The following is a 14,598-nucleotide window of genomic DNA, read 5'->3' on the forward strand; positions in this document are numbered from 1 at the left end:
AATCCTTAGGAGACTGGGCAGTGGCACAGAGATTAACATCAAAATAGCAGAGTCATTACAAACCACCTGAAAGCCACAATATGAAAACAGAACTTGCCCTGTAGTTGGAAGGTCTTCAGGCCCCCTTCAGTTGTGTTGTGAGTTACTACAATACAATACCACTGTGCTAGTCCCTCAGAGTGGCTTTTTATAAAAGGACAACTGGATGATCTCCTGGCACCAGTGACCAGAACAAGGGGGGAAACAAACCAAACCCACAACCACCACAAAACCCAATTCAGCATTGCATTCACAAGGTCCCCTGTTCTTAACACACTGACTCTGTGGTGCTGTCAGGAGCGCCTAGGCCCATGGCATTATAATTTACTTTCTTTTCCAAACAGCTCCAAAACTATCCCCAAAACCTCACAATTCAGAATCCTTTATTTTCTGGGGGTTTACTTCTTACAAAGCAAGATCAGGTTACTCTAATAAAACCACTGACATGCTCAGTCAACATGACATCTCTCAGTCAACAATATTTTTAATCTTTTCACTCAGCTACAATTTAGAGACAAGCAGAAATCATTTTTCACTGAAAACATGGACGACGCCACCCTTATAAGCCCTTTCCTCCTCACAAGCAAGACAAATGGTCTGTTATTCACATGAGTGCTACCAGATACAATACCAACTTTTTACTACTTGTTTAGGATCTATCTACTTACAGCCTGCAGATCATCATCTAACCTGCACTCCAGATCCCACCAGGAATACAACGTACTTAACTTCTGGTAAGTCATTTGAGAAGGATCTAAGAGGTAAATACCACACTCAAAACAAACAGCACTGTAAGTAATCTTACAACTTCTAATCACCAGGCACAGATTACTTCAGTATCAGTAAAAATTAGGCAAAAGTGATTGTATTTTTAAGTTTCTGCATTACTTTTCAAAAAAGGTAGCCCTGACCTTTTCAAGGCCATTTTAAATGAATGCTGTTGCTACAATTAATATTCAATGTAGTTTGTGTGGATTTTCACAGTAAAATTCACGATTGCACAAGGACTGCATTGCATCAAACAAAAGAAAGACACACCTAATCCAATGGGAATGAGACCCACATTTTCAGAGCATGTTTAAATAAGAATTCAGTGGATTAAAGTTGTAGCAACAGATGTTACATTCAAGATGAGACTCAAACTGTCCTTTCCTCACTTAACCCCTCATGCCCTGACTAGAGATGAGGAAGCACCTACCCCTTGCTTGCCTTTCTGCCACTCAGTTACACCACACCTTTACTCTTCTCCCACAGCAGGTCTTTGGGTATCTGCCATCCATAACGAAGCCAGCCCACACCGGCACCTAGGAAGGCAGATCCCCAACAGTGAATCAGCACAGAAAACATCAGGAAGAAATCTCGCTCTTCCTGACAAGCCCACAAGGGCTAGCCTTCAAGCAGCAAAGAAAGCAAAATTTTACTGCTACTCCATTGCACACATCAGAGAGACTTTTCCAACAAACCAAGCTACAGATTTCCAGACCTTCTGGAAGAAAATGCCTGTAAGTTTCCCCTTCCCCGAAATACCATCGTACATTTCACTCTTCCTCCCCTCAATTATTCCAGTCTTGTTTCCTTCCACCTCTAGTGGTGTTCTTGTGGATGGTGGTAATAAGAAATATAACAATGTTTCCTTCATTTTGTTCTTGCATGCTTTAAAATATTCTTTTAAAAGCAGCCAAAGATTTTGAAGTTTTTGCACATAAATATATATTTTTAAAGCCACATTTGCATGAATTTCAAGCAGCCTAAGTTATTTTAAAAGGGAATATACACACACAAGTGACCCATGACAATAGCACATTAGCATTTCCCCCACCCCCAGCAAAGAGAAAATTCAATGTTTATAACAAGTGATTATTAAAAACAAACAAACAGCAACAACAAAAAATTTTTCAGAAGTTACAATGTTGTAAGAGCCAAGCCAAAAGGTAGGGACCAGTGCAAGAAACTGATATAAACCTGAACAACTGCATATTCATCTGGTCTATTGTAAAAGCTGCTCTCCCAAAATAAAAGCAACACAACATGTTGTTCGGATTTTTACTCATTGCTCAACAAGGGAAGAATGTCCTTGAAGGTCTACAAGCAGTAGAAGGCCCTGTTGAATGTTCCCAGACTTTTGACACAAGGTGGGTTGCATTCTTATAAGTCTGGATTTTTATTGTATTGGTATTGGCTCAGCCTCCCTTGTTTCTAACCATCCCTTTGTATTTTCTGCTACCTCAATGTTCTTAGTCCAGGGTCAGAAGCCTGAGTAAAATGGACACTCTTAACACTTACAGGAAGGAGGAGGAGGAAAAAAAAGAAACAGAAAAACCTCTGCATTTTAAAACTAGAACTTCCAAAGTAAAAAATTACTGTTTCATACACTTTCACTTAAAAATATACCTTCCAAATGAGCTTTTTTTTAAAAAAAAAAAAAAAACTGAAACACAAGTTTCTTTTATAAACTCTTCACTTCAGGAGCTAATGATTTTTCCTTATAGTTATTATTGCTACGTTCACAATTTAAAGGAGTTAAAGGTACTCACTTATTCTTGAACTGTATAGGAAACATGATGACACTCCATACAGGGAACGCTTCAAAGCAACAAAAATCTACAAAGAAAGCTCATGTGTTTGAAGGTTAAGGGTTGTGTGAGAGTGTGGTTTTGATTTTTTTACATAGCAGAACTATTGATATACAACTCCCTATGCCCCCCAGTCATTCCTAATTGCACAGGATTCTCCCTTGAACAAATGAGGCAGTCCCAAAGTGTGGCAATGGGCAAAGCAACACAAGAAGATCTAATACTAAACACTAAGAACCCCTCCCTATTTTTATGATATTTTATACTATATGCTCACTACAGTCTGTGTGACTAACTTGCACGAGATCCTCTACAAGGAGAATTTCTGAAGATTGACAGTTGACAGTGCTCAACACGACTAAAGGAAATGACCCAAGAAATGGGGCAAAGGCTGAAAATGAGAACAAGCCTACACCAACAAATTGGCTTTTTCTTTACAAGGGGAAATTAACACATACAGGGTGATTCAGAACATCAGACATGGGCCTTAGACAGAAGCACAAAGTAAATGTCAAGCCAGGTTCTTCTCATTCTTAGCTGGAGCTCTGAGCCATATGCACAGCCTGCTCTGAAAAGGCAGCATCAGGAGGAGGACAAGTACCAGCACCCCTGTATATCTGGCCACCATGCCAGGAATATCCTGCAGCTGTGGATCTGGAGTAGGCTGGAAACAGGATTCAAAACAACAAGAACAGCAAATTTGCTCTCTGCCAACAGTAGTTTACAACCCCCAGCAACGAGAAGCTGAACAAGCAGCTTGAGAAAGTCACCACCTCTTTGAGAGAAACCCTGCCAATACCGAGGCCATTATACCGCACAAGGAAATCAAGAACCAACTGCAAGGCCAAGAGCAAGTAAATCAATCAGCAAAGCACGAACACCACACTCAGATCTAAGAGTTGGGAGCAGAGAGCCACTGCAATCAAACACATGTCCAATTTAGGCTGCAATCATAGGGGTTTTTCTATCTAATCAGTCATAAACCCTCAACTTTATGCTATTGGTGTACATTTTTTCTTTCTTAAAGCCAGATGACTAAAGGGTCATTTTGCTTTCATATCCTGGTCCCTTAGTTTCTTACATTCTGTGACAGTATGATCAAATTTGGGTCACACTTAAAGCACTCCTTTTTTCCAACCATTTCCACCAGATTTCTGTTAGATATTTCAATGATTTCTTTTTGTAGAGCAGTTTTTAAAAGTTTATTTTTCCAAGTAAGTAGAGTCAGATACTGCTGTCATCTTCACAATTTGAAATAAATTTGCACATTTCAAAGCAACCCTATCAAATATCAATAAAAACACCACTCTCCATGGAAAACTTTTAATATAGGAAAACAAGAACAAAATAAAAAAATTAAATCAACTGTTTTATGGGAAACACAATGACCTCCGATTTTTAGACTAACAGACACCAGATTATTTACTGACATTTGTATAAAGGAGCTTCTACTGCAGTTGCTAACAAGGAAACTCACAGGCCTCCAAGCATTTGTATCGCAAATACACCGCTTGCAAACCCTGGTCGACAAGGGACATCTACTGGTAGCAAAGATCAGCGTGAGTAGGTGAGCACCAAACCAACCGTTTCACAGAATTCCAATACCAAACTAAAATTCCACTGATCCTCCTGACAAACATAAGAACTCCTACTCCTGCCACTAAATAAAGATTGCTAAAAAACAGGAAAAAAAAGCAAAACCAAAAAAAACCCACAAAAAACAAAAGAGATTCTTCCAAAGACACAGCTAAACATTAAATAGACAAAATTAGAACAGTACTTTGGTAATGTTTACAGAAGGAAAGGCATTTTATTTAAACTCTCCTTTTTATTATCAGCAAACACACATAAAGCAACATCAAATAACCAGATATTTTGGAAAAAAACACATTAAGTATATAAAGTAAAATGAAAAAGGCATATAATAACACACCAATATAAGAAATGGCAACTGGCAAGTCTAGATTAACACGCCATCATCTTCATTTGAATATTTATGTTTCCAACTGCATATCTACCTAAATAATACAGTGGCCCTCACCTGATTCATTTTTTTTTCCTTTTTTGTTTTTATATAATCAAATCAGGCCTCTGGTTTATTTGGGGTTTGTTTCTAAAAATCCATATAACAAGTAAATTTAAAAAGGAATAATTTTAAATTTACTACAGGCAAATCTTGCCACATATCAGAAGAGTTTTTTGCTTTAAAAAGTTCCAGGCTATCTTTAGATGCAAACAGCTTTTAGAAGATACTGTAAGCAGTAGATTCAAAATTCATGACCACAGATTTTGTCAAATACAGATCTATACAAAACAGGATGCAACTGGTCAAACAGCAAGCCTTGTGATTCATTTTAACTGACTGAAATTAAACAAATACTATTTAAAAAATAAAGGTGTTTAAAGGTTGGTTTTTTTTCTTTTAAAAAAATCAAGCACTGTGTTTCACTAATACAAGTTTGTTGAAAATATCTTTGTTCACATAAACAAGTAAAACTTATATGCCTGTGAGTCTGCTCTGCAAAAGAAATTCCAACGCAAAACACCTGATCTGGAAGCACAGCTGCAACTATTAAAATACAGATTGGCCATGTCAGACTCTTCAGTCTCACCCCACCTCACACAAAAGTACTAAGAATAAACTATCTTCTCTCTAACCTGGGGAGGTACACCACATGGGACCAACCAACGTATAAATAATTTCCAGGTAAAACTGTCAGTATCAAGAGAATGGGAGCAGAACCACATGAGTGCACATATCATCTCCAAACTAGCACCGTGAGAAGTGTAAGACTAAGAGACAAAATATAAACAAGGCTAATTCTGTTCTCCAATTTATATAATATGGCAATACAAGCACAGGTAAGGCATCTTGCTGGTTGTGAGCACAGAGTAAGCTCCTTTTTGAGAAACAAGTTTTGTGGCTGATGACAGAGCCTGAGGACCCTTTCTGTAACAACAGCAACAGTCAAACCACAGTTCTTTCCCAAACTTCACCTCTACTTTGGTGAAACAGTTAAAACTTCACACTTTCTGCCCTTGTTTTTCTTGCTCCATTAATCCACATGCATGTAAAGACAGCAATGCCTTTCATAAGGCTTCCACAACACAGCATGGTCTGAAAGTTCAAATGCAAGGAATAAATGCAAACATCAAAGAGAAAAAAATATACTTAGGTCCTACCCCAAGTTCCCAGCCTTCTCCAGTGCAGTGAGCCATCATTCCAAGGTGCGTGAAGCAAGCGTTTAGGTTCCATTTGTGAAGAACTCCTGGATCTGAAGGCTCCAGTGAGGCCTCTGCTGCCAAACGGCAGGTAAGCAGCTCCCAGTGGACGGTACGACCGGTGCACACTGCTGCTAGAAGCGTGGGTAAGGTATAAATTAAGCACTTTAACTTCCACAAGTTACTTGCTATACCTGAAGCCTCCAGCATCTGAAACAGGCTTGCCACCACAGCCCTGCCCCTCACAGCTGGGCCGCACGGCTCGATTATGGGGGATTTGATTAACCTCTCGCTTCAGCTGCAAATGCCACCTGCAAACGCAGTCTGCCTGTACAAGCGGCTGGGGGGAAAGAACCTGCTTGCCATCAGGTGTATCGGGAGGCTGGCACCTCCGACATGGCGGGGAGACGCGGCCTCCCCCGGGCCCCTGCCCCCCCAGCCCTGCAGCCGGGCCCGCCTCATTGCTATGGTGGCCAAGGGCCACAGGCCAGCAGCGGCCCGCTCGCCAGCCACCTGCCCTGAGGGGAGCCACCCGCCTGAGGGGAGCTCTCCCGCCACCGGCCCCGGGGGGAGCTCTCCCGCCTGAGGGGAGCTCTCCCGCCACCGGCCCCGGGGGGAGCTCTCCCGCCTGAGGGGAGCTCTCCCGCCACCGGCCCCGGGGGGAGCTCTCCCGCCTGAGGGGAGCTCTCCCGCCTGAGGGGAGTTCTCCCGCCACCCGCCTGAGGGGAGCTCTCCCGCCACCGGCCCCGGGGGGAGCTCTCCCGCCTGAGGGGAGCTCTCCCGCCACCCGCCTGAGGGGAGCAACGGCCGGGCCCGCCCCGGCCCTCCCGCGGCCGCGCCCCGGCCTCCCTTGGCGCCCTGTTTTCTCTTAATACCGGAGCAATATGCATTGAACTGAGCTATTCCACTGTTCAGGCTTTTACTGTAATTTTCTTTCATGCTTTTAGACAAGACCACAGAGCGGTTCAGAGGAAGAGCGGCCGCTGGCCTGGCCGGCAGTCAGGGCTCCGCGGGGGGCTCCAGCTGAACCAGGGTGCTGTCACCACCCCTGCACCCCTTTGCACAGGCAACTTCTAAAAAAAGAAAAATGCTCTCTACTCACAAGAAAGCCCCTGTTAAGTTCTGTACAAACCAAACACCCAGCCTGGAACAGCTGAATTTGATTTCTGGGACTTGTTGCCACCATCTCACAGGAGAGAGGGATTAAAGCTGCAGCTGGCGAGAGCTAAGCCTCTACTTTAACACATAGTTAGGCCCAGACCTTGCAGGTGCCACAGTCTGTTCATCGTTTCAGTTCATGCTAGCATGGGAATGCACCTAAACGGCAATCATTGTTGACGTGAAAGTGTTAGAAGCGTAAAAGGGAATGCATACACCTCAAACACAGCTGATGCCATTGCTGAGGAGCTCCATTCCAGCCCTGGCTGAGCTTGTCCCACCTGCCAAGGAGGGCCAAGAGCACATGTAAGCAGTAACCAGAGCTGTAAAAAGACTAGGACCTTTCACTAGGTTAAGCATCACTTTTGCTAACAGAAAACCACAAGTTCCGTACAGATTATGATGAGAAAAACAAGATGGTTATAGCTTTGCCATCATTTGAGACAAGATGTGACCATCTGGACCATGACAGAATGTAAGGGTAATAAATGGACAGGTAGTAGCTACATGGCATAGGTACTGCATTGCTCAGGCTGGAGCTTCCCAAAATATTTAAAGGGAGGAAAGCATTCTCCTCAAAGGCACAATGAGAATGTTAATTGTAATGATGCAGTCCTCTCTAGTATTCAAATTACTTTAAAACTCAGATTTCCATAGATTTCACCAAGACAAATCTTGGAAACATACTAATGTAAAGAGTCCCACTTTAAAATAATGGAAAAGCTTCCCTCCAGTCCCACCTGATTGTGATAAAACTTTGGTTAGGAGGTTTTAATGATGAAATGGCATCTGGCATGGGGATGCTTTTGACTGGAGAGAAACAAACCTTATTATCTTTATATGATGGCCACCCTCCCTTCCTCCATTTTTACTACAGAAAGGTTGTCTGGCTAGATAGTGACATAGACATAGCATTTTGAGTTGCGCAGAAAAGCTAGTGACCCATTAGGGCAATTAAATCCAAACACGAACACAATTTCAAGTTCAATACTTTGTTTCCTCTAGCACCAGAACAAGTGAACTAAGTGTGTCAACAGTTGCATCACATTGTCTAACATGTGTTCCGCTACAAGTGAAGCGTGTATCATGCTTATTTCTGGCTTAGCAGCACATACAAAAAAGAAAGGGGGGGGGGGGGTAGGGAAGGGGGGGGGGGGGGGGGGGGGGGGGGGGGGGGGGAAATCACACTGATCTCGCAAGGCACATAGGCTTACCTAAACCTAGGAGAAAGATAAATGAACAAAAGGTTATCAGAGAATGATGCCCCATAGAAAACATTAAAACATAGCATCAGTAACTTTCAAAAGCCAATATGCATCATTAAGCATCTCTTTTATTTGTTGTAATATAAAGAAGCATACATCATTCAGTTCTTTTAAGTACAACTCAAATTGTACACTAACAAAAAAAGATCAATTCAGACATCCGTGAACATGTCACAACAGGATTCATTACATTTTGCTCTGCTGGTATTGCACTTGGAATGGTTTTGAAGTAAGGCACAGTAAAAACAAAGTCATTTAGTGCTTCTACAGCAGATGTCTTTTTTTAAACACATGCTACATGACATAAAAGTACTTCTTCTAGCTTATATATATACACACACGGGGAAAAAGAAAAAAGCATGCACTAGAGGATTTAATTTCAACATATCTTGTTTCATAATATACAAATAAAGTAGTCAAAGATGTAAACAAATTGCATGCACATAAACTAGAGCAAAATCTTTAATACAGTATCTGAAAGCTATTATGCTTAAATAAAAAAATATAACTTATTAGTACTCAGGTTTATGTGCCATTTTTGTCATGTAGAGATTAAAAGTTGGGGCTGGGGCAGGGAGTTATGGGTGGGCAGGGAAGATTTTTCTGGTTTTGCTGGTTTTATTTTTTTGCTTTACATTGTTGGCAGCAGTACATTGGTAAGAAAGACAAATATGGCTTTTGCAAAACAACGTATAATGAAAACATGAGAAAGTACAATTGCATTTGGGGTCCAGCATCCTGATATTTTCTAGTCAAGAACAAAACAAAACAAATCAATATGATCTACACTTCAAAGAGGGAAAGCTATGCATTCCAGAAGACCTTTCTAAAGACATTTAAACTCTACAACAACCAGACACTTAGTCAAGTGTAAACTCTTAAAAACTAAACAAAGAATCTGAATGACTCAAGCTTGGCTTTCCACTTCAATTGCTACTGAACAGGTTTCTCCCATGACTGAGATAGCTGAAGTGCTATTAGATTGTCTTCAGAATTAACCAGATGCCAGGAGCCGAGTTTGCTTATTTTTAAACAAGTACGTTAGAAATTAAGGAAATTAACTACATGATTTTTGGTTTCACTTTATCTTTGGCATCGGATACGCCATTTTTCAAATTAAATACAGGACATGTACCACTCTACATTCCAACATATCATGCTGAAAAGGCACATTTGCTGCTGCCTGGGTGGCAAGGGAAGACATATTTTGCAAAGGCACGGTGTTTAGTGCACCATTCCTTCCCCATCCCCCAGAGAGTGTTTAAGTCAGACCAGGTACAGTTCTACATAGCGGCCTCCCAGGAGCTGTCCGTTTTTCTCAGCCACCGCTTTCTTAGCTAGTTCCAGGCTTGGAAAAGTCACCAATGCCTCTCCACTGGGCTGGCCACTAAAGTTGTAAAGCACGAGGATGGAATCTGCTTGGAGCTGCAATGGTGCAAGAAGACAAAAGAAGAAAAACTATTAATACCAGAGACCACGCTCAGAAATGCAGTTTGCATCTATCTGGTTCACTCCACTCCTGTGTCTGCGGCAAAAAGATTCTGGATGTGATAATAGTAAGGAGAAGGGACCGAAGATTAAAAGAATCCAGCTTTTACCTTGCTGAACAGCAGCAGCTCTTATTCTGCTGGTGTGCTGAACAGAATGATGTAGACATGATTCCATGCAAAGATTTTGCTAAAGAAATAATTCAGATTAAAGGTTGATAAGAAAACAAAGACTTAGATGTTAATAAAGGATAAAGGGAGCCAGAAAGTCCATGCATTCAGTGAATAATTCTTGTAGTATGTGGACTACTGGCCAAGTGACAAAGGCTACAAGGCATATGAATACTCCCATGCAAAGCTTAAAAGAAAAAAAATAAAAAATGATAGAGTTGTACGAGAGTTCTGTGTTGGGAGGACGAGCTGAAATTAATACAGGCATGCAGTGCAAGAGAGATTGTTCAGCAAAACGAGTTTGTTGCAGTCCAACTGAATTAAATGTTTATTGTAATTTTAACAAGGCTAAGAAAAAAGCAGGCTAGCAAATGAGATTATTTAGTAGTTGGAGCCAATTTACTTTGGAGTATGTTTGCCCTTATGAATTCTTAAAGGACAGTTCCAAAATGCCAAGTTTAAAGCAGACATCTGTCTGCCCTATGGTACCCCAGCCATTTCTCATAACATGCTGGAATTATTTCCAAACTAAGTTTGGAGGACCTGTTTTTTGCATAGAAATGGATCTCGGTGAAGTTTCAAAACCAAAGGTTGAGGGATCAAAAGCTCAGCATACAAAGTTTGTTTGTTGGAGAAATCGGTGCCAGACAAAACATATGGCCTATGGTGGAAAACCAACTAGTTTTATAGGTGTTAACCCAACTCCAGTTAAGTTCACGTGATTTAAGTCATCCTCATGAGTTTATAAAAGGTTAAATTACTTGAGGGTTTCACTTTTTGTAGAATTTATGCATGCCTGGTATATGACAAGAAATGTCAGACTTCTCAGTTATTACCAGTAGCAGTTTCTGATCAGCTTTACATGCAAACATATGGAAATAAAGCAAGTACATTCCAGAGCTTCATTCACCCAAGCACTTAATAGGCAGTAGTATTTTTAAGAAATAAGCAACAGTACACTTCAGAAACTAAAAGCACGTATAAGACAGTTAGTACAGACTTCATAAGATTTCTTCTTGCAGAACCGATTTTAATCAAGAAATAGCATGCAGAAACAAATTCAAAGACAAATAAAAACCATCATGTCTGAAGCCCAGTTCAGGTTTGGAAGTGATCGTGGTTTATTTCAGAACACCACTGTGCTCAAAAAGAAAGCTGTGCACAGTTTGGGTTGAGCCGCAAATCTGAGCTAAAAGCCGGTCTGCTCTAGACCAGCTCTTTGCTATTAATCCATGTGGGACCAAGTCATTTCCCACCAGTCCCAAATGTAAGTTTAATATTGCTGTTCAGAGTCAGCTGAAAACACACATGGAGCGAAGCGGAAAGCTTTAAGAAGTAGTTTGAATAGCAGCATAGGTGTAATATCAATGTAAGGCTCTGGAAATTCATGTTATAAGAGTTGCATAGAAGGTTAGCAGAGAAGTCTACACATTCTGCGAGCAATTTAATTAAAAGAATTAAATAAAACCTTTCCATTTTATGTTAAGGCACGCTAGTTTTACATTCATATTTATATAGATTTATAGGTAGAAACATATTTATGTACATATATTATTTGAAATATAGATTCAAATCCATACTTTTTTTTTCCTGGAATTTTTATTCTAAAAAAAAAAAAAAAAAAAGTGGTCTGTAAGATACCACTCTGGACTGCTTAAAATTCAGGATGTGCTACTCTGTGGATTATTTTCTAGTCAGAGACTCTTTCCATCTCACACATAGTAGAATCATATTGCTGATCTGGTTTTCCAGTTAATCTGGGTAAAAGGAGAGTGCCAAACGGATTGTCCAAGGTCACATAAATATGGAAATATTCAGAGTAATAACGGGTGTTCTGCACACTGCCAGGCCACACAGCCTCTAGTCTATCTTGTCCCCAGCAGATCTAACAGTATCATGAGAAATCAAACATCAGCTCAGTTGTTTTCAGATCCGTTATGTGAGCTGATCTTCATTATCTATGAAGATGATTCCATCAAGGCACAGTATTTGATTGCCATCTTTTGTACTGAGGGGTTTTTTTTGTGTGTGTATATATATATATTTATTTTCAGGAGGAAAAAACCATAGCAGCTAATCAGTAGCATTTTGCATGGAATACAATAGTATTGGAACGTCACGAGCTTCATGCAGCATGCAGGTCACAACAAAATTTCTTTAGGAATTATGTGTTAGTGCCAAAAATGCAGGGAAGTTTACTATTAACAAATTTAGTTAGTTGCATTTAAAAGCCACTATACCAAAAAAACCCCTCTCCTAAAAATAAGGAAAGTGTAGTAGTTCACATTGCATTAGGGACATCAAGATGCATAGAAATTAATTTCCAGGCAGCTATATGATGCAGGAAAGAGAAAGCCAGAAGTTTGAGGGTTTTTGCACACACATTTGTGTGCACTTTGTAGCCACATCAGGGGGGAAATAATTAAATAAGTAAATAAAAAAATCACCGTCTACTGCTATGCTAAATAAGATATTCGACAGAAAGCTTCACATGAGAAACAAGCACAAATAAACTACTGGAAGTTTAACACACCATCTGAGCAGAACTAGGCAATCACACTACCTCCACCACTACCATCCCATCAACTACAGATCATAATCAGCCTGTTTCCGCAGGTTAGTTGATTTATTATTTTTTTTAGCGGGACATAAGCAGAAAGCTTAAAGCAAGGTTCCCAAGGCAAACGAAAGGGAAAAAGCCATAAGCGAAAAGCTGTATCGCCAAGCCCTTCTTTCCCCTCCCACTCACCACTGGAGACCCAGTTTCTGCCATTCGCATCTTACCTTCTTCAGAAGTTACAAAGAGTTACAAACAGACCCACTCTTTCGGTGCTTGTAACACACTCCTTGTTTGATCACTCAGCTGAATAAGGCCATTGTAGTCATCAGGTGCATACTACAGTACAAGTGTGATATATGATAATCAGCAAGAGAAGGAACAGTTCTGGTACAGCAAGCCACACAGACGATCATTTGCAACCATAATTAAGAGCATCAGCTATAACAACTGGCAGGAGACAGTGAATTTGACAGATACTATTTTTATGCAAGATAAAAATACATTAACTGCATTACTGGTTCTAGAAATAGATTTAAAGTAAACACATGTGGGGAATATTCCAAACTATGTATTTGAACTGTTCCTTATCAAGGAAGGGGAATAGTTCAGACCATGAAGTGTTCCTTTTTTCCTTCTCCTCATGAGACAGAGCATTAGGTAACAAAACGCTTAAGTTTGCATAATCGTGTTTCCAGTAATGACTCTCACTGGGACAAATGAGCATCTTCCAGCGTGCATATTGAAGTGGGGGATTCGAAGAATTATATGGATCTCATTCAGATTTTTCTATGTAGTCATGGAAACAAACTGCAGCTTCTCTAGGGTAAAGTGATAAACACTTTAGCTGCATATAACACACAGACTACACCAAGGTAGTTAAAGAAAAATCCATGTCCTGGCACGAATACACTTAAAAGATAAAATAGCATTTATACTAGTATAGTATATTTCCACATAGGAAACAGAAATAAACTACACAGTGTAACTGCGTCATGATAGATTTGTAGTAGAAGAACACTAAAACAAGAATAGTGACTCTACAGTACAGTCACACCAATAAATTAAAAGAAAAAAAAACCACACGTGGATTAGATTAGATCTAAGAAATATTTGAGATCCTGAATCTGAACACTAATCATGCACACTATTGGAGGGCCTGGTACAAATATGAAATCTGTAGTCAGAAAATAGATCTTGGGGAATATGAACATGGTTTTGTGTTTGTCTCAATCTATCCAAATTACATATCCTGGAAAGGGACCGAGCATTCTTGCACATGCTACAAAGACTACCGGAGTGGCTCCTGTAATCCAGAAGACAAAATGTTTAGCATAACCCACATTATAGAATATCCTTTCAGTGGCAAGAAGAGCTTCCTGTGTCCCCAGAAATTGTCTGGTTTGCACTAACATTTTAGAGGATTGCCAAACGCACACAACGTAGACATACTATGCTGCCTTCCTTTGGAAATTTCTATAATACAAAAAGTCTCCTGCCAGCTTAGGGAGAAAAAGGTATTATATTTGGGCATACAGGACACATGGTATCCATCCAAAGTGAAGTTGAAAAGAAAAAAACCAACCATCACAGTATACACCTTCCACAAAGAACAACAACCAAGAGCCCAGAGAACATAAAAGAAGAGAACCTCCCAGAATTTTTACTACTGAATTCTAGCCACCTTCACATCTAGACCCATGCCATTAAGTAAAAGACAAATATAAGAAGTGTGTTCTAGATAGTCTCTGCCAGGGCAACCAGACCGTGCAAATATTAGATTTATCAGTTCCCAGACCTGCCCTTGAAACAAATCTACAAAATGTACATTTACTCTTTGGAAGGAATGTCTCAAGATAGTACATACTTTAGATTATCAGTAGATGTACAGCAGGTAAAGATCTATCGTCTCTTGTGAGGGACAGTGTTTAAAAGGTTACACCTGAAACATGAACAATGTGGAAAACATGAAAGTGGGAAAACTATCCTGGACAGAAACATCAAAGTTGTCAGAGCTTAGACCTAGGCCTAAAGAAAGAAAGAGGGAAAGAAAGATAGATCAAAATACCTAGCAACAGAAGCAACTTTAAATCGCAAGAAAGATAGGTTGAGAGACTGCAGTTAAT

At 40.3% G+C, this 14,598-nt stretch overlaps 1 protein-coding gene across 3 annotated transcripts in view; it reads right to left on the reverse strand.

Annotated features, from left to right (window-relative positions):
• Positions 1-8,307: 8,307 nt before the first annotated feature.
• ESRP2 (epithelial splicing regulatory protein 2) overlaps positions 8,308-14,598 on the reverse strand; it is a 46,768-nt gene continuing 40,477 nt past the window's right edge. Inside the window, exons 16-17 of one of the 3 annotated variants that reach the window (XM_040614959.1) lie at positions 12,700-12,811; positions 8,308-9,682 (exon numbers count right to left, since the gene is read on the reverse strand). In XM_040614959.1, coding sequence (XP_040470893.1) covers positions 12,722-12,811 — 90 coding nt within the window. In that variant the 3' untranslated portion in view covers positions 8,308-9,682; positions 12,700-12,721. Of the gene's footprint in view, positions 9,683-12,699; positions 12,812-14,598 lie in introns of those variants that run through there. The other 2 variants (XM_040614963.1, XM_040614960.1) reach the window with 2 other exon arrangements.

Source organism: Falco naumanni, chromosome 15 (assembly GCF_017639655.2).
Source record: "Falco naumanni isolate bFalNau1 chromosome 15, bFalNau1.pat, whole genome shotgun sequence".
Classification (NCBI taxonomy): Eukaryota; Metazoa; Chordata; class Aves; order Falconiformes; family Falconidae; genus Falco; species Falco naumanni.